The 23,640-nt window shown below is 41.8% G+C and overlaps 1 protein-coding gene across 4 annotated transcripts in view; it reads right to left on the reverse strand.

The window, feature by feature from the left end:
- The window catches only part of MIDEAS (mitotic deacetylase associated SANT domain protein), a 55,654-nt gene that overhangs the window by 5,204 nt on the left and 26,810 nt on the right, over positions 1-23,640 (reverse strand). For 3 of the 4 annotated variants that reach the window (XM_039553106.1, XM_039553107.1, XM_010389942.3), the window contains exons 2-12: positions 19,626-21,314; positions 14,250-14,573; positions 12,943-13,288; positions 12,465-12,531; positions 7,534-7,676; positions 6,583-6,686; positions 5,166-5,241; positions 3,537-3,625; positions 2,247-2,396; positions 1,864-2,043; positions 1,267-1,466 (exon numbers count right to left, since the gene is read on the reverse strand). In XM_039553106.1, the coding sequence (XP_039409040.1) occupies positions 1,267-1,466; positions 1,864-2,043; positions 2,247-2,396; positions 3,537-3,625; positions 5,166-5,241; positions 6,583-6,686; positions 7,534-7,676; positions 12,465-12,531; positions 12,943-13,288; positions 14,250-14,573; positions 19,626-21,080 (3,134 nt within the window). In that variant the 5' untranslated portion in view covers positions 21,081-21,314. Of the gene's footprint in view, positions 1-1,262; positions 1,467-1,863; positions 2,044-2,246; positions 2,397-3,536; positions 3,626-5,165; positions 5,242-6,582; positions 6,687-7,533; positions 7,677-12,464; positions 12,532-12,942; positions 13,289-14,249; positions 14,574-19,625; positions 21,315-23,640 lie in introns of those variants that run through there. The other variant, XM_039553108.1, reaches the window with a different exon arrangement.

Genomic DNA, 23,640 nt, shown 5'->3' on the forward strand with positions numbered 1-23,640 from the left:
AGCTTCTGCTGCTCCAGCCTCGAGTTCATGAGCTTCATCTCCAGAACTCCCGCTGGCTCTGAGATAGAGCACCTACAGCAAACACCACTCGGTGTGTGGCAGCACAAGGTGCAATGCTAGCAGGAGATCCTGAGCACCCTCAAACCACTTGCTGTATTTCTTACTGTGGCCATTTCTCATTCAGCTCTGAATTCAGAGGGGCAGTATCTGAATTATGCACATGCTGCTTAACACAATGGGGCCCTAGTTTTCAGGTGTACCCCTGTGCTGCAACAGTACCATAAGCATGGAGGCAAATGACAGCCCAATGCCACTCCGGAGCCTTGTCCACACAGCTCGAAATGCTTGAGCTTTTTCCTTCTGACTTCACATTTCTGTGATCTATTCCTCCATCTTCCACCATTAACTATTTGGACTTTGCATCAAATGGCACAAGTGAAGTTCAGACACCATTAAGAATCCTTGTCTGCTTGTCCTGTGTCAGAGGCCAAGACCAAATCCTAACTGCCTGACCTCTCACAGCACTGCCCTTTCCAATGCCACATGCTCCCCATGGGCAGAGACAGGGTCCCTTCAGCAAAGTTCCAGCATCACAGGAATCTGTCACATCCCTGGTGATGTAACTGGACACAGATTGCATGTTTTTGCCATCCCCCAGCTCAGTATCTTTTTAAATAAAAGGATAACCAGTGGTATTACAAGACTGTTGTTTTAAGAGTAAGCAACTTATGTAGGGAACTGAATTTTCTTGACAGTTATTATTCTGTTGGCAACACACCTACAAAAACTACTAAAGCTGTGTGAGGAAATACAAATATATTTGACATCCACCAAAGACAGCTGCAAATGTAACCAGGGGAACTATGTACCTACTGGCATAATAGCTGCTGCTATAACCATGCTAGTGTCTCGTGTTTCTACACCACTGTTCTTAAGTCTACACCACGTTCTTAATATGTGATCTAGCAAATACGTAGAAACTTCTCGTTACAAAAATGTAAGCATTACAGAGGGCCAATACAGCAGCTGCTTGAAAGTGCAGCTTAACACCAAATACTGTACACAGTTGAAATGCAGGTGGTGTCTCATGCCATTTGAGGAAAAACAACCCTTAATTTGCAAGTATTAGTGGGGCAATGTCATTAAAATTATTGCCAATGTCTACGGCCTAAATAGAAAGACTGAAAGCTCATTTGAGAAAAAGCTTCTACAGGAGATGCCCTACTGTGATTCTGTGACTGTTGCTGGAAGCAGAGTTGGTCTTACCTGCCGCATTTTTTACATGGAAATGTGTTTTCTGTGTTTTGTGTTTTACTGGTAGCATCTGATTTTATCTTCTGTTTTCTCTTCTTTCTCTGCACTGGAGCAGTAATAGGCTTTCGAGGCTTCACTGTTGTCTCCCTTGGCTTCCTCCCAATTCTGCTCATGACAGTTGCCTCTTGATGCCTCATATTGGTGTCATTGGCCTTTGCAAAGAGGAGAGGAGTTGAGGCAAAGTGACACTTAAACCCAGCATCAGAAGGAAGACAGTGGCTGAGCTCCAGTGCTTCACTTATTCCAGACAAAGGTTTTATTTAATGAGAAAGTCTTCAGGCTATTTTAAGGACATTTCTCATCATGGCCCTCTGTGTGCACCAGCCACAAAGAATACATAGCATTTTTCCACCTTACACATCCCAGTTCTCCCATGACAGCACACAGTCTGGTTGATAGTAACACTCTGAGCTACCTCAGCTCAATCTCTTGCTCCAGAAAAAGTTAGAGATGGAAACTTTTTGCATCTGGAACTGCCCACCTGTTTTCTAAACTATTTGCAGAGTGAAGGTGGCATAGAAAGCACAGCATGCACAATGCACCACTTACTATTACACCATCTTGTAGTGTCTGTTCATCTTTCAGAGCATCTGCGCTCCTCTTTCTGTTATCCAACCCTTCCTCTGCCTCCTCTTCTTCCTCCTCTTCCTCCTCCTCCTCCACATGCCCCTGTTCCTCACTGAAGATATCCCTTCTGAGAGGAAGAACACGTGCAAACCTATGGGAACTCTTCACCAGAAGATAAAGGAATTGTTAATTTTGATGTCTGTAAGTAAATGTCATTATGTGACACAGGACACAAGTTTGTGAGTCTGGACTCCTGTGGAGAAGCCAGATTGCTTGTGCTTTTGATATTACCAGTAAATGAGACAGCACACAAGACTTCAAACCACAGCCCAAAAGAGGTGAGAGAAATTTAGGAAATTACTTACCTTTATGTCAATTTCAGCTTCATCTTTCATAGATCTCTCATTAGCACCATCAATGTCCCCAAAGATTAAGGTCCCATTCCGACCAATTTTCACCTGTTTCTTGTATGTGTAGTAGAATTCCACACACTGAGCCACTGTTTTGGTTTTTATCTGTTGTTTAAAAAACATGAAAGTCCAATGGATTACATGATTTTAAGACGACTTATAATTACTAGGAGTGCAATAAATACACTTTGTGTTTTCTTTCCTTAGGAGTCTCCACTCCACCACAGCTGCTGTTCAGGTCTCCTTTTCTGTGTCATATTTGCCTGTCTGACTCATCCCACAGCCCATCCCCTATTCCCATTGTTATTCACTGAGAACTACAGGACAAACTTTCCAAAGAAAAGCTGGTTAATGTAAAAGTGACAGAACCTGGACCTTTGTAAGCTTACTGCACCTCTTAGCCTCTGAAATGTTCCAATTGAGCTATCAGGCTTGACAGCAGCCTCTCAGTTTTATGGGGGAGCTTTATTTTCCAGCAGCCCTTCAGAGAAGACCAGACCAGAATACTGACCCAAAAATGGAAGTGAAGGTTTGCAGCCCTTTCCTGTTTTGGCCATGTGCATTTCATAGGCATATGATGGTAGACAATTATCAGCACAGACTTGTGACCATCTACGTATTCTGTATCAGTGATTTTTCTGAGAGTTTTGGAATATATTCTTAGCTTCTGAGCTTTTGCAACTTAAATGCTCTGGGGGAATTCATTCAGTAAATATGTATGCAGCTCCTGATTTTGCACTCTCCTTCGGTGATTTCCCCCTTGCTGACATGCCATACCTCATCAAAATATGGGAGTGATCATTTTTACTATCATTGTCACAAAACTGGAAAGAGAGAGCTAAAGGATGCATCATTCACATATCCCTCTTTGCTCCTCTCCATCAGTGGCAAAGATGTGCTTCTTTTTCGTTTTATCAGCAAGCCATCTAAGCCAAACACTACCAGTGCTCTATAAATGTGCTCTGCAGAGGAGATATCTGCAGCATGGACTAATGAAAGTAAGGCACTTTAAGCACCAGGGCTAAGTAAACAAGAACAGCAAAAAAACCATTATTGTTCTAGCTTTCTGATGAGATTTTATGCTGTGCTAGATGCTGACATTTCTCTGAAATCTTCTGAGTGCAGGACCTAATGCTTAAAACTGAGGTTTCAGAAAAATCAGGATTGAACTTTCTGTATTAAATGTTCAACAAACATGTAAAAATGTATCACTGCTGTAATGGAAAAAAAAAAAAAGTAACTTACAAGCTTTTGGACCAAGAAAAAGTCTTTCTTGTAGATTGCAATGCCTTTGTTGAATAGCTTTTTTTCAGCAACTTTCCACTTGTCTGATCCTGTAGGTAAAAATAAGTTGTAAGGAAGCCCATACAATTTCAAATGTTTTCTCTTCTATGTACATTTTCTTCATGTTCGTCTTAAATAAGACCAATACACACTTGTAAGGGTGCAGTCTCTCCTTGAACCTACTACAGCAGAACTGCAGACTGCTGTTAACTCCTCCCTTACTGCTCCACCTCAGCTCTCCTCTCAACACTTCCTTTGTGTTAGATCTAGTGCTCATCACCACAGGTTAACTCAGCTCAGCTTGCAAAAACCACTCAATTAGATGAACTAAGATGTTGCCTAAGCAAGGTGAAGTGACACACTTTGTGGTGGCCCAGTCATAAGATTTTATAGTAGGGAAATGGTGGGGCAGGAGAACAGGATCTTCTCTTTCAGCAGCAATCTGTACTTGAAGATTTACTACGTCTCCAGTATTCCTCAAATATTCTTTGCCTCTAATAATAAACACATTTCTGAATCCCCTCCTTCCTCATAGATGGTATTCAAGTAATATTTGCCAATAACTACAGTAGGCATGTGTAGTAATGAAGAGATGTAATTTGTATGCTTTGTGGCACCAGCTATTAGATGTCTCGCTACTGCTTTACATCAGGTCTTTCAGGTGGCTTGGGTCACCCTAGATCACTGAAGTCAGTGTCACATGGCTGACTATTTTCTAATTAGCTGCAAGACTAATAAATTTTGAAGAAACACTGACAGGTACCCATAGCTGGCTGAGGCTTCTTCAGCAAGCTTGGAAACTATTCCCCATAAAACCCCTGCTTAACTCCACCCTGGAAAATCGTGCCAGAGAGGCTGTGATTCTAACGCTACCACAGTCTTTCTTGTACATACTGGCTATCCTTCTGCATTCTCTGTGGCTTAGTGCCAAGGGACTGCCTTCCCTTTTCCCTATAAAGGAAATCAGAACTCATGCATATGCCAATACACATGCACATGTTCAGGAGGACGCAGTGTTTCTTACGTTTTAAGTGTCATAATTTGCACAAGCAAAATTTCTGGCAAGCCATCACTTGAGTTATGAGAGAGGATTGGCCTTTTAATCTTCTTGTAATGTAACAGAGTGATGCCTTAGGTTTTAACTTCTATATTTTTCAAATTCTGTACTGCTTAGTGTGTAACTCTGAAGTTTCTTGTAGCCTGTTAATTTCTGCTCTCTCATGCTAGGTAGACATAACAAAGCCTCTCCAGGCCTGCTCTCCAAGGAAAAAGTATAAACCAAAGAGCCTCTAAGGGGGGCAAGTGAGGGGAATTACACCATTAAACTGAAGCTTTAACTGGAGAATTAACCCTGATACGCAAATGAACCAAACCTATAAAGGTGTGAAGAACTTGTAACCTGGGGTTCGTCTTGGGGTCCATCTTGGCAACAGCCTCTGGCTCCCCAGGGGTACCTTTGAAGGCCTTTCAAATAAATACCTACCTTTATTCCCTTACTCCTGTCTGGTCTCTGTTTCTAGGAGGCCTCTTAAGGCATCAAGAGTACCCCAAAAAATCAGAAAAGGATAGAAAAATTCCTAGTTAACAAACCTGTGTAGTGATAATCTGCCAAAGGGTGGGTAGGTGGTCGCACTGGATTCTTCAACAGCAGTTTGGTCAGAGCTCCCTTAGATAAACACAAGTAAAATAATTAATTTAATGTTTGGGGTATTAAAAACAAAGATCAGGCAATTGTTAATCCTCTCCTTTCTGTGGCAAGCTAACAGAAAAGAACCAGAGCACAGTTTACCACTTGGGACAACTTTCAAAATCACATTCTTGACTATCCACCTAATCTTGGGTACCACAGGCAAGTGGTACATTCTGGGCACCTCTTCATATCTGTGAATTGACACAACCACCAGGGTATTGGGAGAGAGCCAATTCCATAGACAGAGACCTTGCATCACATTAACCAAAGGCCTATTATACACACATCCAAAAATGCTGCGCCCTAAACGATACCTGTCTTACACATCGCAGTCACTGCAATCTGATCTCACTTGACCAAGCAATATTTCAAAATAAAACAGCAGTCATGTGACTGAAAGATTATACACACAAAAACCCCACCTCTCAAGCTACTTTTTAGTTTTCATATAAACCAGAAACGTTTTCAAATTTTGTAGGAAGGAGACAATGGAATCATACTGCCACTGGCAGTTTAAACCACCTGAACAATGAGCTCCTGCTGCCAGAGGCAGTCCTGCTCCTCCCTAATGCCAACAACAGCATTCACAACGATGGGCTGGCAGAAACCTAACACATACACACAAAAACTTTCTGTTTGATCTCTTCTCCAATGCAAGTCCATGCAGTCTCACAAGTGTCAGTGCCAGGAGATGGGAAACAAGCAGCCAGACAAAAGTGTGAGATACTCCTGACCACAGGACTGATTTATGCCAGTTTAAATCTGTCACAGAACTATAAAAGGATGACAAAGCTTTGCTCTTTGCTCGGCTATTTGATATTACCTCCCACGGGTGTGAAAGGGCAATAATGGAAGTGTATCATGTCTTACAATACTGACATAAAATTAGCAGCACAGTTGTTCTATAGACAGAGACCAGAGAAGTCAAATGGATCTACCAAAACAAAGAGGTACAAGACACTGCACTCTTGACTCAGCCTTCAACCCTAGCCTCTTATTTTGCCTTTCAACATGGTAATCTTCCCAGAAGACAACACCTAAGATTCATTTAGCAGACTTGGCTCACTTGCCCTGATAGACTGTCAGCGTGTCTGTTAAAAAGCCAAACATGTCCAAGTTGGAAATATAAAAGATAGCAAGAGCATATGGCACTGTACATCGGTGAGAACCCACTTTAGGGACATACAAGGGACACCAAACAATGGGAACCAGATGCATTGAAAGGAAAGTGCAAGGCTCTCCTCTCAGGAATGAGAGGTTACCTGACCTTCCTTAACACTTCTGACCACACTGAGGTGAACAGCCGGGCAGACTCACCAGAATGCTTCCCTTTTCTTCATGTAAGAAATGCAATGCCAGCTCCTGGTTGGTTCCAGCCCCAGGAAAAATGCTTGAACAGGCAGCAGATAGCAGGTTTTCCACTGTTTCCACAGGGGTACCAAAAAAATTCAGAAAAGAAGATTAAAATGAAGTTTCCTACAGGATTTGCATGATTAATTACTCTTTTGAAGGAGAACTAGACATAACAGAAAGTAGAACTCAGAGAAGCTGAATGTCCTTGCAAATTTATATGGGTCAAATTTGGACCCCATTATTCATTAGACTGCAAGGTCATACAGCACTATTTACACATGGAGTTTCTTGCAAACCTCCTCCCTCCTATAATGTCTTCCCACCTCTCTTCACCTCAGACATTTCTTGAATCCGCCCTTATACTGTGAATTTCCATTTCACAAGACCCTTTTTTCTCTCTCACTAGAAATATTTCTTCCAAGCTTGCCCACCTCCTCTCCCCTTCAGGATTTATACAGGCCACAACCCATGTGCAACAAAAGCAGACAGCTTCCCAAGTCTGCTACCAGCCGCCACAACTCCTGCTTCCTCATCCTGACCTCTGTCTACAACTTGATTTTTTCAAAATACTATTACGTCTAGAACTTCCCTCAAAAACAAAGGATTTGAGTGTATGTGGCTTTCAAATGTTAACAAAACCAAGGAAGCTTCACTGAGCAAAAGGCTGCTCTTGGCCTGATAGAAACAATGGTCCCAGTTTTCTCACAATTAAAAGAACCAATACTACCAACCTCTCCCTGCCCCATGCATGCAATCCAATAAACAAGTTTTGCTCCTAAAACTGTTTTCAAGACCACTCAAACACGTCACTTGACTGGCAGCTCGAAAAGATTTTAAATTATGCCTACAGTAGATATGTGGTTACCCCTACAATCACTGTGACAACTCTGTCCTACCAGCCTTCCACCTTCTTACCATTCTCTTGTGTGACTTTGTTGGTTTCCAAGTCACCCCATGGCTGCCACACCAGCTCTGCTTTATGTTCATCAGCTTCTGCCAGAGCTCTGTCTTGGAGTGATGGGATTTCTGCTTGAAAGCGAGTTCCTACATTTATTCGCCTGCAGAGAAGGAAAAACATTACAGTCAGGCCCTCTTTACAATATCCAGGAAGTCTCCATCTCTGCTAGAAACACTAATGAAGAAACAAATGAAGAAACAATTGCAGCAGGCTCTTGCATATAACACCAACAGTGTTGTAGGTTACATAAATAACTCAGAAGTTGAGAGGTTTTACATCCATTACCAGCTTCCATTGTTTTATCAGCATAGGTAGAAACTGTATTTAAATTAGCATCTCCTAATAGCTGCTCAAAGAACAGTTATTAGCTTCCAATAATCATCACTTTTTGAGAGGCTCTCATACAGGGTCCTCTTAAGGCAAGCTTGCTCCTCAGACATAAGATAGGTGAGCTTGTTTTAGTATTAGCATTTTGTCAGCCAACAACTGAACCAGAGTCTCCAAAAGTCCTTTTCAACCTAAACATTGCCATCTGGTCCAACTCCCCATTCAAAGCAGGATCAAAATTCGGTCCTTTATGATCTTGATACAAGCTGGTGTCTTCCAGGTACTCTTCCTAACAACTGAAACCAAAAATATAAAACAATGAAACCTGTATTGCTCCTTTTGTACCAAACCCAAATCCCATCCTTTTAGCAGCAATGTTGTACTTTTACATCTGAATTAGCAGACACATTTTTCACTACAAGCAACCCACAGAGCACTACACTTGCTTTAAGTCAAGTGACCATCTGCAGAGATTCTACTCTGTACTAGGAAACGTGGCTGTGTGCACAGAGATGGGTAAGAACCCCCACTGAAAGACTGTTCTGCTATATACTTAATGTAAAAGTGTTCCTCATGCAGATGTCAGTCAACTAGCACCACACTGATAGCTCTTGACATACTAAAGTATAGAGAAAGAAGCTCTTCTTTGGAGAGAGCAGATCAGGCAGTGCCCATGAGATGATAAAATTCTGGAGTTGCTTCACTAGAAAAAAGTAGAACTCCCTGCCCAGGGCAAGATTAGCTATAATTCTCAAGTCTTGGCTTGGTGCCCCCCACCCCACTCCCCCCCTCCCCCCCAATTACCAGAGAAAAAGCATGATCTAGTGCAATAAGGAATAATAACAAAAACTTATGAGAAATGCCAACCTCCAGACTTTTCTTGTCCTCTGAAATGACACACACGTGTCTATTATGAAAAGGAGTTTGGAAGAGGTGTGGGGAGGCCTTGAAACAATACACAACCTGCACAAAAATCCAGTGAGATACTAGCAAGTGTTTCAATAGGGTGTTTTGAAGTCCTAAGAGGCTGTGGTATCAAGGGGAAGAAATGGGTATGGAAGGAGAAGGGAACACCCTAATTCCCTCTTTTACACCCAATTCCTTATTTTGATATTGTCATGAAGCACCTGCATCATAAGATGTCATGTGTTGGAAAAGCCCGTGTTAAAAAAAATGACTGACTTCAACACATACAGAGATTTTGCAAACCATTTCTTTTGCATCTATAGCAGATCCAGATCTACTTAAGGGGAACAGTTTACAGTTCATGTGTAAACAAAGTGATGCAGAAGTTAACTACCCTATACACTTGTTCTAATTTCATCACCCATTCAGCAGCAGCTCCACACAAGTGGGGTGGGATTCTTTTTGAATTCCTTCCTTCACAATCTGCTAGATGCACAGACTGATGCTAACTTCCTCTCAGTAGGTGATGGCAAGATGACATCAAGCATGATAGATGTAGGCAGGGAAGTTTTAGGCAGGTCTGCCATATACTATCTGTCTTTTTCCCCAAAACTACTATTTCCAACACCTGCTGAAGGTAAAGCAATAGGGACATTACATGTCTCAAATCACAGCCACGGGCAGGGAAGAATTAAAGCAGTTGAAAATGTCGCATCTCAGATGCCCCTTGTTGTAACTGTTTCCATTCTGCTTCTCAAAAGTAATTTTGTTTCAATGCACTAAGGTGGAACATGCATGAAGAACAAAGAACCCCAAGAAAACACTAAAGTCTGTTTGTAACACTGTATAGTTTTCAATTTTTCCTTTACTTGTCCTCTTCATCTTGGACAGAAAAAGCACAATCCAGACTAAACATGAAAAGCAAGAGATTTCATGCAAGACTGAGAAGACCTTGCTAAAAAAGGCAAAGCAAAACAACCACCCTGGTATGCCAGCTCTCCTTTCAGCACACTGGGATGGACTGCAGTGAGGTTCACGTGGAGTCTTCTGCTCACTGTGATTAGTCTTGCTTACTGTTATGGCATGCAGTTTCACACAGAGGAGGAAAGGGTTATGGACTATAATCTGCCCTAGAAGGGATAACTGCTCAAAACTGACACTTTGCTGCCACCTGGAAACAGATACAAAGGTGGTTTTGCAGTAAAAACTGCACTGGGAAATTTGGGAGATTTTGTGTCTTAAGACACAGACTCCTCTGACTTCACTTCTGAGAAGGAAAGAGACAACTGGAAAATCTGGAGGGAAAGAATGTGGGGCTTCTTGAAAGTTGCTTTTCCTTTTTAAACAGAACTTGGAATATGACATCTCTGGGCTAGAAAAACTATGAATTACACTTCATACCTGCAATGTCCAAATAAAACCGGAATTCTGCTGCAAGAGTTGACCTGGGTAACCTAAATTTCGCCTGCTCTGAGCATGGACTTGGACCAGATGATCTCCAGAGATCCATTCAAGTTATATTATACCACTGTTCCTTTACTGATGAAGCCCCCATTTCAGTACAACAGGAGCTCTTGCCTGTAAGCACCAGTGGTGCTCCTGGGATTCCATGGGAGCCGAGTGTGACAACATTCAGAAATGAGGCCGTGCACTGGGAAGGAAGTTCACAGCTGATGCACCACAGGTATATTTAAGGCTGCCTAGTTGAGGTGTGATGACTTTGACGCAACTGAACTACAAAACCAGTAGGACACAAGGATCTGTGACAACAGCTGCCTATTGTACCACTTCACAAAGAATTAAGCTTCATTATCACATTTCCTATTCCAAATCACTGCAATTAAATAACCTTTTGAGAAGCATTAACAGAAGGTTTGGCAAAGCACAAGCAATTAGGAACACTATATTGGGTAATCACAAGTTAGAGTCGACTTCTGACAAGACTACAAAGCAAATTAAACATTTTTTCTTTAAAAAAAAAAAAGTGCTTCCTGCCATATTTCCTTTAAGAAAGATATGTCTACATAACTGACCACAGCAGTGCTGCCAAACACAGAATGACACCGGGTTATTAATTTATTGTGATTAAAAGTTAAAACCTATCTACCTGCATAAGCACCTGTTCAGTAAGACTTAAGATGACAGTAAGACAACTCTGCACGTAACTCCCTTTTGGCAAAAGGAAATGAACTTGCACTACTAAGTTACCATGATTTGAAATTTCCAGCAACAAATTAAAAAATCTTCACACACAACTAAAATTACAACTAACTTTATGTCATTAACTTCAGCAATTTAAGCCATTAGACACAACAAAGACAACTGCACCACAGAGAGGTCAAAGACCAAGACCTGGGAGGGACACAAAAAATATCTGTTCAAGAAGTTCCCCTGGATTAATGTGAAATGAACCAACAGGAGAAAAATGAATTAGGCAATATCCAAAATAAATTTATACAACGATGAATGTTCTTATTTCAATGAACAGGCTCAGTCTAGAGGAGGTCTGCAAAGGTGACAAGAAAAATCTGTGTTCATTCACAATTGCAACATTTGCTCAGGCTGCTGCCACAGGTGTAGAAAATTGAGCTTCAAACAGGAAGGCAGATTGGAAAAAGGGCAAGAAAAAATAAAATTGCCAGCAAATGCTCCAGTCCCTTTTCAAAATATAAACCATTTTGGATAAAAGCAAAAGAAGCCTTGTATTTATTTGGGGAAAGTTTGAGTTAAATATCTCAAATGTTACAGGATACGCTGCAGAGTTAGAGCAGAGATTGCTGACTGCACAATCAGATGCAGAGCCACGTGGGTGTTTTTATGCCATATGGGTGCTTCCATGCCATGCATCTCAATGATTAGACTTTGCAGAAGTTCATTAACTAGGTACAATAATGAACTGGAACTATGTTGATGAAGTTCTGCAGCACTGAGCTTGTACTGGTAACACTCCCAGAGCATCTGTGAAGGCTGTGCAGAGACATTTGCAACTTCACTCAGATTTAGCGGGACTGGCATGAAGCCTAAGCTCACAATTCCAGCTTCAGCATCTTCAGACTGTGTTCCCTAGTGCTGCTGTGTCCACATATGTCTGAAGTTTCCCAGCACACAGCCAGCTAAAGATTAATGAGGCTGACTAGCTCAGGGCACACACCCCATATGCCACTGTAGGGCTGTAGGGCTTTCAGGCTGAGCTCGCCCGGGGGGAACGAGGTGCTCACAGCTGTGCTGCAGACACAACACACCTGCGATCTGACCCACCCATGTGAGAGCTAACTCCAGTTTTCCATGCTACATTCTGTCCTTCCTCTAAAGGACCATCTTCCCACCCTAAAACAAGCATACAGCGTACAAAGAAGTGCTCATATACAACAACACAGGATAGATTCACCTTTAGGTAATTAACAGTATTTCAGCCCAGAGACAGATAAGCAGTAATACAAAGCAGTTAGTATCACCAGAATTCCATTTGCCCAAACAAACACTATTTATCGTATGGAGTAATTTTTAATCAAGACAACTTATATTTTGAACCACCAATAAGAATAGTTTTAATGCTTCTAAGAGATACATCAGTTGTACAGGGAGCAGCTTGAAGGTTTAGGAGGAAGGAAGGAAGCACTTTTACTAAGAGACTATGAACCTACTGGCTACTTACGGTTCAATGCTGACTGGGGTGGCTTCCCCCACCACTGTAAGAATTGGAGGGGTAACTTCTGAACTATCTGCAACAAGAAGAAAGAACTGCTCAGCTTCACATCTGAGATTTGCTTTTCACACAGCTTGCAAATCTAATCAGAGCTGTCCGTCTCTCAAAAAAGGTACCCCCAGGCTAAATAATGGAGTTTCAGATGACCGGGAATTTGCCTTCCTCCCCTCAGTTCAAGATACGAGGAACTGACTTTTCCATTCCCAAGAACGTCAGCAGGGGGTGTTGCAGGTTGCCTGTGAACGCATCTTAACACCAGTTCCCAGATGTACCAACACTGCATTTCCTCTATTCCAGCTCCCTAAACAGTCATGAAGAAGCCCCAGTTTCACACCACCACACCTCCTAAGGGCATGATCTTCCTCCTAATGCTCTGCATTTCCTAATCATAAACTAGGCAAGAAAGGAAGGTTAAAGTGAAACTTACTTGATCTAAGCAGAGTTCTGTGACCACTTTTGGGAGTCATTGGAGGTGGAACCGAATGACCACTTGAAGAGAGGATAGCGTTAAAATACAGCCCAGATCCTTCTCTCACTGGACTAAGGATTGGCGGAGGAGTGTAAGGAGGTAGCTCAAAGTTCCTATCTGAAGGATGGTCTGCCAGACGGACAGGTGACCGTAAGTGGCTCTGATATGGAGTAATGTTGGAATAAACAGGTGGTGCAATAAAGGTGCCAGCTTTTGGTGGTATGAAGAGTGGCTCGGGTCTTGGCCGCTGCTTTGGTTTTCGGGCAAAGCCCTCTGCTTCATCCTTTGGAACAGCATCTTCATGCTATTAGAAAAGAAAATTACATATTTAATTTAGTTTTAAAACCTCGGGTTGTTTGACAAACTTGAGTGAAATGACAACATTTTTTAATGGCAGCTCAAAATCTGGATAGGACAGTTGGAGGATGTCTCAACAATTAGCAGAAGAGGGAAGTGAGAGGAAGAAGACAGGGAATGGAATGGAATGGACAGAGGAACTATTAGGTAGCAGCTCTAACTCATGATTATGCAGTTATATTTTACAAGAATGTACATCTGGTCCAACCTTCATGGCAGCTTTAAAAGAGAACAAAAAAGCACAGCAGAACCCTGGTATAGATACACCACAACCATGATACAGATACACGGTGACACCAGATAGTGGTAAGAGAACAGAAGATAATATAACGTGGTCAAGCATTTAAATGCAGAGAAACCTCCCCACATGCCTACCATTTCTCTGGTATCTGAAGATTCTGTTGTACTTCTGAATAGAAGAGAGGAAAAATAAAAAAATCTACACACCCACTCATCACTACCATGCTGCAGGGGAGCAATCAAGTACTGACCTTCAGAACTCAGTAAAAGGTTTCAATTCCATGAGAATAAATCTTCACTTTGGATTTTATTCACATTGAGAGATACGTGCACTACTTGGAATTTATTAGTATCTATGTACGTACAAAGAAAGCACTCTTTACACAAACACACTATTAATTCTAGCCTTATTGCCCATCTAGCTTTATTCACTATTTAGTGAATTCAGTGAGGCATTGCTTGGCTGTACTAGCATTAGCTGTAGGTCATGAAAAGCCAGCAATGCCCAAATATATGGCAGTATTATGATTAAAAAAATCCCCAGACTACATACATTCCAAGTTCAAGCCTTGAGATAGAACTACTTTAATAGGAAAGTTCATGGCTAAAAACCGTGAGATTAAATCTAACAGATCTGGCTCATCTTTGGTGTCTTAGTCCTTCCGTACCTGACTCGAGGTGTCCATGTTAGTGTTACGATTAGATCGCCTCCGAGTGACTATCACAGAAGGCTTCCGTTCACAAGGAGCTCGATCGTTTGTTTGGCCTCTCTGGAGCTTTCCATCCTCAGACTTTTCCTTTTCAAGGTTCTGCAAGTCAATTTTTCTCACTGGCACGGACACAGGAATGATAAGAGGCACAAGGCTGTTATCCTCCCGGGCTTTTTTGGGAGCTGGTGAAGAACTGGCAAATTCCACAACACTTTTTGAAGCTGCAGTAGGTCCTGGAGCTGTTACCAGCACACTCTTCTTCTCCTCTGAATTATCCAGCTCCTGAGAAGAGAAACAGATTCCTAAAAAGTTCTGTATTACTTACATAATAAATCAGATACCATCTCACTTTCAGTGTATATCAAGTCTCTCAATATACACTTGCAATTTGCAAGCTGAAATGGATTTGGAAGTGTTACTGGACGAAAAAGAATATTTCACAGTGTTACTAAATTTCATAGAATTACCTGAGGATTGCCTGTAGTCTCAACTGCTGGAATACTTATATACGTCGTTCTTAAGAACTGTTTCACTACCTAGGTTTTCACATTTTATTTTCTATATGAATTTGTATCCTGCTTTATAACTTTCAACAAAGGTTCTTCAGTTTTAGTAAAGATCAAAAGCTGAAGGTTATTAATTTCAAATACTGGATTTCTGCTCCAGGGAAGACTGAACCATGATAATATCTTAATTAAATCTCTCACACACAAAAAAACCCAAACCCAGAGCTAGCTTTTGCTTCATCTTTTTTTTCTGATTTATAGGACAAAAGGATCTTTCATTATTATAACTGGAGACTCTGAGTTCTGTTGTCTAACCAGGCCTGAGCCTGAAGTGCCTTTGCTCAACAGAATCAACAAGATATTATCTGCAAGCCAGCACTTTTTGCACTGATATTACAGCTTCCATGTCTGTTTTACTTATGGAAGTCCTAGAAAATTGAGCTCCAAGGAGATGGGAATGGGGGATGGATAAACACATGGATCCTGTAATATCTAATGGCTTCAGGTACTGCTAGCAATCAAGGATTTCTACTCCTTCAAATTACTATCCAAATGTTCATTCCACTCTCAATTCACAGATTCTCACTTAGAAGCCAGATACTAATTAAAACTTTCAAAAACACCTCTCTCCAGGGATGTAAAAGGCCCTCTTGAGCTCTGATGAAGTGCAGTGTAGAAGCTGTAGAAGATGCTCCTTTTGGTGTTTCAAACATCTCCCCAGCTTCGAGCTCTGTGTGGAAAGCCTTTGGACAGGATTAGGTATGCAAAGTCACCCTCTGTCAGAGCCAGAGTCTACTGAGGAACCTACCTGTGTTTTTTAGGTAAAATCTAAGGTACGTAACCTCTCAGGTATAACAAGAGGTCTCCAACCTGGACTTTCAAAATGTTGCAGAGATTTACTGAAGCCCTCAAACAGAATCTATTGTTTGACATTACAAGTCCCTAATCCTGATTTAAAAGCCAGCATGAGCAGGTTCTGTCATAAGGGCTCAGACACACTGCAGTCACCTCAACTGGGTGATCAAGAAAGCCCTTCAGCTTCACTGATGAGTGAGAATCCCACTTTGATGCTCTATTTATAGAGGGAACCACAAGTGTATTGTCACAACATGCATCAACCAGAGCCTGGGGTTAGTCCTCGGGCCTCTGTCCAAATGAGAGACCTGATAATTTCTGTTGGTTTTAAAAGCAAACAGGTCTACTCTGGAAAACATTAAGCCTTCAATATAAGCCAGGTAACAAGATTAAGCACACAAAATCTACCATATCAAGAAGATTCAGGACAGCCTCCTTTCAAGACCTTTTATTAGAGCTGGGCTAAATGTGCACAGAAAGGTTTATCTTATAACTGACCCTGCAGCTTACAAGTCTGACTGCTTCTTCACGGAGACTGCAGATGTCCACCCCCACCACACAGTGATGGAATGCACAATTGTAAAGTCACAAGTGGCATCCATTGTCCCAGAATATGCCTCAGGAGAAATCATTGAGCTCTGAGGACCTGCTGACAGGCACCTGTACTTCCCCATAAAACTACCAATTTTGGATTTGGAGGGCATCCATCATGTTCATCATGCTGACAGACATCACTAGAGTTCACTACATCTAGATAGCAAGGAGTTCTTGAAAATTTTTGTAGCCTCCCTCCACCACTTTCTGGGTACATCAATAAAACATGTAATGTCAATGTGAATAAGAGAACAAGCACCAATTCTGATCAATCTAGGAATGTCAGGTACTTCCTATGCGCTACAGAGACCTCTGTAGGTCAAGAGACATGAACTAATTTGCTAACTACAAGGAGGAAATTAGCTAGTCACACAAAAGTGTCACTTCCCTCTGGCTTTATGATCAGTTAACCATGCTCCTTTTATTTTCAAGACTGGGGGGCAATCAGCAAATGATGGAAGAGATGACCCTTCTGAGACAAAAGAAGAAGAGGAGACCTGAATAGTAGTACAGATAGAAAAAAGACACCAGTGGGAACTTAATATAGTTGAGACATCCTTAAAAATGTTCTGGTCCACATCATAGCTTTCCTGATCACAAAAGTTCACACATACCTAAGGTTAACTAAGAGGGGATATGACTAATTTTGCTTTTTGCTTCAGATCCCTAAGCCTGTTGCTTCAGATCCCTAAATAGTTTCTCAACTGTTTGATTATTCTCAGAGGTAAGCAGAAAAGAGTCTCCGAATAAGGAACGGGACTTTCATTTGTAGACCTGCTAGGGGATTTTTGGCTACCTTTGCATCCCTGTTGCAGAATTTGGGGTAGGAGAGCTGCTGGATAACTGCTGCAAGTGCAGCATGTGGCACTTTCATTTAGACTCTTGCATAAATACTGAGGGATGAGCTAGTCATCTAGAGTCCTCCCGGAAATCCATAGAAACCCATCAGACGTTCCAGCATTGATCCTGTCTATCCCTCAAGCTGTCTCCAAAAAACTTAGAATTCTCAGAAAAACCCAACTACAACAGCTGGAACAACTGTTCCAAGGCCAGTTCTGTGATCAGATAAGAAACCATAACAGCCTTTTAAAAACACCTGCCCACAGAGTGCTTTCTGCCACCATTCGGCATCATCTGCAGGAAGGAGAGGCAGCTTCTGACTGCAGCCAAACCAAAGCTTGTCCATGAAGGAGGCGAGTCCAGAACTACAATTCTGCAAACAAAACTTTTTTTCTTCCTTTTGTTTGTGGCAGCTGGTGCCCCGCCCTGTGCCAGGGGAAAGCAGCCAGGTAACCAAAACCTGTCTTCCTTCCATAAAGGAATATTTAAATTCAGACACCCTTTAAGACAACCATTCAGATTTGAAAAAAGTTTTCTGTACTTTTAGAAGACAACAAATCACACTGAAAACATTAAACTAAAAGTTGAGAATTTGCTGCAGCCTGTAGGTAGCCATAAGCTTGCACCACCTGAAAAAAAGGCAGCCACAGGCAGCTTTGGCGCAAAGCATCAGTTGTGACACTGCATGTAGACAGATACTGCTGTCCAGAATACTATTTCTGCATAAGGTACACATACCTAGACCGGGATGTTCAAACAACTGGTTCAAATTACAAATATTGCCTTCTTTAATCCACAATTTAACTCTACGGCCTTCTTCACACTCTTCAGATAACCTATGCAGAGAAGGCTTCTAGGTCATTTTTAACAGAAAGACACTCATATGAGAAGCAGACCACTCTCATTCAGCAAACGCATTTTCTTTTTCTCCCTCACACAATATTCAACACCTTAAAGATGTAAAATCCATCACAGCTCTGGTAAGAATGTTATCATCTTTCAAAACCTCATTCTGAAAGCCTGAAGAGATCTAAACATAAAGAGTTCTTCTGCTAGTGCCATTATGGAAGCTGCTTGCATAACTGCAAAGAACAAAAGAGCATCTGTCAAAACATTTCTCTGGTCTTTACATTATGAATCAGACTGCAAGCAGACGTGCCTCCAAACAGCCAATTTCTTGCTTCATCTCTCAGGGGCTTTTCCTAGATGCTCTATTTGCTTCTTCTTGACACTCTCTTAGTGATCCAAGTGCAATGTGAATTGCGGGCCTTCTGCAATGTAACCACAAAATGGCTGGCAAAGTATACCATGCTACTATGTACTACCAGTTCTTTATCAAATCTGCTTATTCAGCTGGAGTTAAGAGCACAAAGGATTGAAGACAGCATCAACCAAGTCACTGTTTGCCTTCTGCTGTCCAAGAGATGGAGTAGGCTATGGATATTCACCTTATTGTTTATTAGTTCAGTTCTTTCACTCAAACAGCACATTCCTCTAAGGAAGAGATGGGAAAAAACAGTGACAGACAGACTAGGAAAAAAAGAATGATGAGAACAAAACAGGGAATAAAATGTCCTTCCCTTTGTTGTCTCTACAGCAACTCAAGTGTCAAAACTATAGGTAAAAGTAGCTCATGCAACATCTGCATTTCATCAGCCTTTGGCAACAAAACTTCCAAGGAAAAGTGTGCCTCATAAGAAGCACTCAGTGAAAGATTAGTCAAACCACAACTCTATGAAAACCTTCAAAAACAATCCCTAATGAAAACCCCACCCAACTCCAAAAATCCCATCACTTGTCTCCCAATAGGCTAGTTAATTTTGAACTCTGTCAGCTTGCTATATAGAATATATACTGTACAGTTTAGACTGATGGGATATCAAAAGGTTAGGAGTAGTGAACTACCAAATCAGTCAGCACTAAATTTCTTCCCCATTAAGTCCTACATGAGGTCTACATGCAGACATGTCATTCTACAGCCCGCAGGTCATTCTCAGAAACAGAATGCTGCATGAGACAGACTTCTGTCATGCCTGGTAGGTTCTTCATATAAGTGAAGCTTTCTTAGACTTTTAATATCTGTGAAATATTGAACATGTAAATTGCATTATATAATTTTTAGATAGCACATTTTAGAAACCCTTCAACTGTTCAAACTGAAAAACTGGCAGGTAAGCTGTCTTTTAACAGAAAGAAAGATAATGTTAAATTGGTAAAAAGACAACAAGTAAACTGCTTATACTTGCCTCTCAAAATTCCTGATCACCTTGAGACCTAAGCATATTTTGAGATCATGGGCTAAAATAACATTTGATGCTAGTGAAATAAAACTGTCCCTTAGTGGTTTCACTATGCTACATCTCTGTTCTCCCACATCTATGAATTACAGTAGAATAACTTACATGCCTCCACTTCCAGAGCTGCCCTTGCTGCATACTTCAAGACACCATCCTATCCTGCATATATAAATAAACTTCTTTCATTTCAGTCCTATTTTGTAGTCTAAACCATGATATATTGGTTAGGGTCTATACCTTACCTTTACATTCTGAAGAGAAGCCAGCTCAACAGCTTTTTGGGCCAAAGTCAGCAAATTGGCTTCTTGAGAGACACGTCGTCTCCGTCGGGTACTCTGGATTACACCACCTCTGACAGCCTGAAAATCATTACCTCTCTGAGTGTTTTCTTCAGGTGCTGCTGCCTGTTTCTCCTCATCTCTACCATTCTGGGCTGCAGCTTGCCTGTCTGTTTCCATCTGGCACTGCTCACTACTGACCAGGACATCCTTCTGCCCCAGATCCAACCTTTTAGGGTGCAAATAGCTACTTTTACTGTGGGCCAGTGACTCAGGTGGCTGCTGTAATGGGACCTCTTGCTGATGTGTTTGCCAGTGATGCAGAAATAAATTGCTAGGTTGCTCTTCTGCCTGCTTAGAAGTCAACACTTCTCCTGCAGATGTCAGCAGGACACCTTCTTTGGAGAGTCTCCGTGATCTCCTTGGAAAGGGAATCTGGGTCTGAGGTAGCACAGTCTGTTGGTTCTGCTCCGTTAATGCCTTGAATAGCTCCTGGTTCCTCTCTGCTTGCTGAAACTGGTGTGGCATCATGTGATGTTGAGGTGCTGCAGCTGCCACATGAGGCTGTGCTATGGAAGTTGTTTGCTGCAGACCGAAGGCTTGTGTGGCAGCCTGTTGCTGCTGCTGCTGAGGATAGAAATTTTCAAAGAGCTGTAGCTGGGGAAGAGCTTGCTGTTTTTGTTGCGCAGTAAATGCTGGACTGGAAGAAGTTGGGGCTTCTTGAAAGACATGTAACAACTCAGGAAGACCTTGCTTTTGGCCTTGGTGCCCAAATGCAAGCTGGAAAGGCTGCAATGGCAGACTTTGATTCTGCTGCTGCTGTTTCTGCATTTGATGAAAAGAATTCATTTGAGCTTGTTGTCTAACCAGGGCTTGCTGTTCCAGCTGAGCCTTCTGGGACATCATCTGCTGGACAGCATCTCCATATAAATCCAGCTGTGACACAAACACTCCTTTCTCTTGATTTCTTTTAAGGGCTTCTGGGTGGCCATAGAAGCCTGGGGCACCAGCGTTGGAGTGGGGTCCTTTTGGGTTGCCCCCAAAAACCATACTGTGGTTCCACATTGAAGGTGGAGACTGCCAGTGGCTGTCACCCCTCTCTGGCAACCGGTTTCCCATTAGTGAATTCTGCCATTTGACAGCTGTTACTGACTGGGGCATCATCACTGATTCTCCCCTATCTTGATTGTAAACAGAGTTCATCAAAGCAACATTGTTGGGTGCACTTGTTAATCCTCCTGCATGAGAAATCTCCATAGTTTGGGAGACTGGTATATTCCCTCCGTGACCATAGTACTGTCCTTCCTTAAGCTGCTGCTGTGGTTCTTTTGATGGCACAGCTATGTCCTGCTCATTAAAATAGGCAACTCGTTTCCCAGTCCTTTTGCTTGAAGACTTTTGCTGAGCCTGAAGATTCATGGTTCAGTCTATTCTCCCAGCCACGCACACAGTATTTATAATCCACCCATCCCTGAGGTTGGGGGAGGAAAGGCACAGCAGTCTTTATTTTCCATTCAGCTCTAGTAATAAAGGGCAGGAAAGAAGTCCAGATGAAAGTGCATTCACTTCCCTTTTCTTTGTGTGCTTCTTCCACTTCTTTTCACTCTTACATTTGTGGTTCAGAGGCCAGTAGGGTCCACTTAGTTACAGGTCCTGAAATAGAGAAGCAATTGCAATGAATCATCAAGAGACATAACTGGCCTAAGAACGTTCATGTGATAAGCAATAATGTGTATGTCTGTCCCATTTCCCATGGAACTGAAGACCAGGATTATAAATGGAAGAAACAACAGATCTGACCTGCTAGAAGAATGCAAAACAAAACAACTTAGTTTTACAGACCAGATATCTCACTGTACTTGCATGATGCAACTCCCAATTGCACACAGAATTCTTACTAATCCCTTAAATTCATGCTGAAAAGTTTTACTCTTAAACCACCTCTGATCTGGCCAATTACTTCCATGTCTTCCTGTAGCCAGAATAATCTGGTTTTAATCTCAACTCAAAACCACAAAACAAAAAACCCTCATGGCTTGCCAAAAGGCCACATTTCCCAAAGACCTTTAAAAGACACACACGTACATGAAGCCAAACATGCAGCAAGATGCTCAATTCAGAATTTGGAAGGAAAGGATCAGGCAACAGCCAATCAGTCACACACATACACCACCAATGACTACAAATGCTTTCCAGTTAAGAATTGCCCACCCAGCATCCAAGTACTGGAGACAGGGCCTGCTCAACTTGTTGCTCTCTCAGATGTTTTTTTCAAAAGCTGAAAGCAACTGCTCAGGTCACACTGAAAGGTAGTTCAGGCAGCTGCTGTTGCTGCAGCTGCTCCCAGACATCAGCAAATATCTGTTCGTGTAAAGCTACAAACGTCATAGGAGAAAGCCTTTCCAGAACAGGTACTCTACGACAATTCTACCCTCCTACCCTCTTCTTCCATGAGGAAAAGCTATCCACAAATTCTAAGAGGCTAGCTTGCAGAATTAAGGTCTAATGTGTGAACACATACACTAGTATTTCTATTTGGACACCTAAAACCTTTTTAGATGTTTAGTTTTAAATTCAATTATATTCTTAGATGACTACTACTAACATTCTAGTGTAAGTCTCTATTCCCATCCTTTTCAGTGTGCACTCTGTTCCACTTTAAATCACATTGCCAATATATTCCAGGAAAATTTTAACAAATTGTTAAAAACCTATTCTTACTACATCCCTTCTGTTACATAATCAAGTTTCCCTTGAATGGAGCAGGTAAGACCAACACACACATGCCCTCCAATGAAACCTGCAATCTATTTATCCCTCTTTCTAAAATGAAAAATAATAAACCAAAATTATATAGCACATTGAAGTCCTGTAACCTGAGCTTCCTCAGACGGATATGGGTACAGTGCAGGTTTTAATACTGAGGTGGGGTTGGGAACATGACGAGGAGGAAAAGACAAAGAGTTTTAATTAACTTACGCAACTTCCACCTCAGAGGCCAAGCTTGGCTTCAGTGCTACTGGAACCATGGGACTGTGTTTCAGAGTGAAGTGACTCACTTCCTCAGGCTGTTACATAGCTGTTCCCCCACACTGCCTCCCCTTCGCCTTGGCTACAAATCATGGACCTCTGCCACCCTGCATCACTGAGCCAGGGCATTCCTCCCTCCTCTAAGCACAACGTCTCAGCTTATTTTCCAAGACTATCACAACAGGACAAAAATAACTCGAGGAGAAATTATGGACACGTGAGATGGAAAATTCTCTCTAAACTGCAACTAGTACACAAACGAAGATTTCATAGAGTAAGTTTTTCCTACTTCAAAACTTCACTAGGAGAGGAAAAAACATCTTACAGCAGGAAACGGAATCTCTGGTAGCAAAAATGTAGAGGTAGAAAAGTTGCTATATGCCTCTGAGAAGCATTAATGCTATCTTATCCTGTCACCTTGCTTTCTGCAGCATTGCAAATGTATCAGAGGTAACAGCTAAACCTCCATACCTTAGGTAATACACTAAGAGTGGTTTCTAACAGTCTTACCTTGTGGAATAATCACAAGCTATTTTTCTCTCCAAACTAGGCAACTTCTTCCTTCTACTGATGCTTCTACATGCTTTTGTATTGATCAGCCACATAATTCTGATAAAAAGAATGCAAGGTTTCTGTGTATTAGAAGACATTACCACTAGATCAAGTTTTAACCTGCCAGACAGCTTTCTAAAATTCTGCTGTGGATCTTCTACACTTTGAAGAAAAATGCAGCAATAACTGTCAAAAAGATGGCATTCAACTTTCAACTTCAAGAGTCCTTGTTTTCAACCAAAGAAAGAAAGAAAGAAAGAGTGAGCCCCGTTGATGCTGTTCTTAGTAGTCGTGGCTGGGATTTGCAGCTACCACCCAGGAAAGTACCCAGAAGACCTTTAGTAAGAGGACTCTCACATTAGTAGGAAAGCACTGCATTAGCACAACTTTCCAAACC

The sequence above is a fragment of the Corvus cornix genome, chromosome 5, assembly GCF_000738735.6.
Source record: "Corvus cornix cornix isolate S_Up_H32 chromosome 5, ASM73873v5, whole genome shotgun sequence".
NCBI lineage: Eukaryota > Metazoa > Chordata > Aves > Passeriformes > Corvidae > Corvus > Corvus cornix.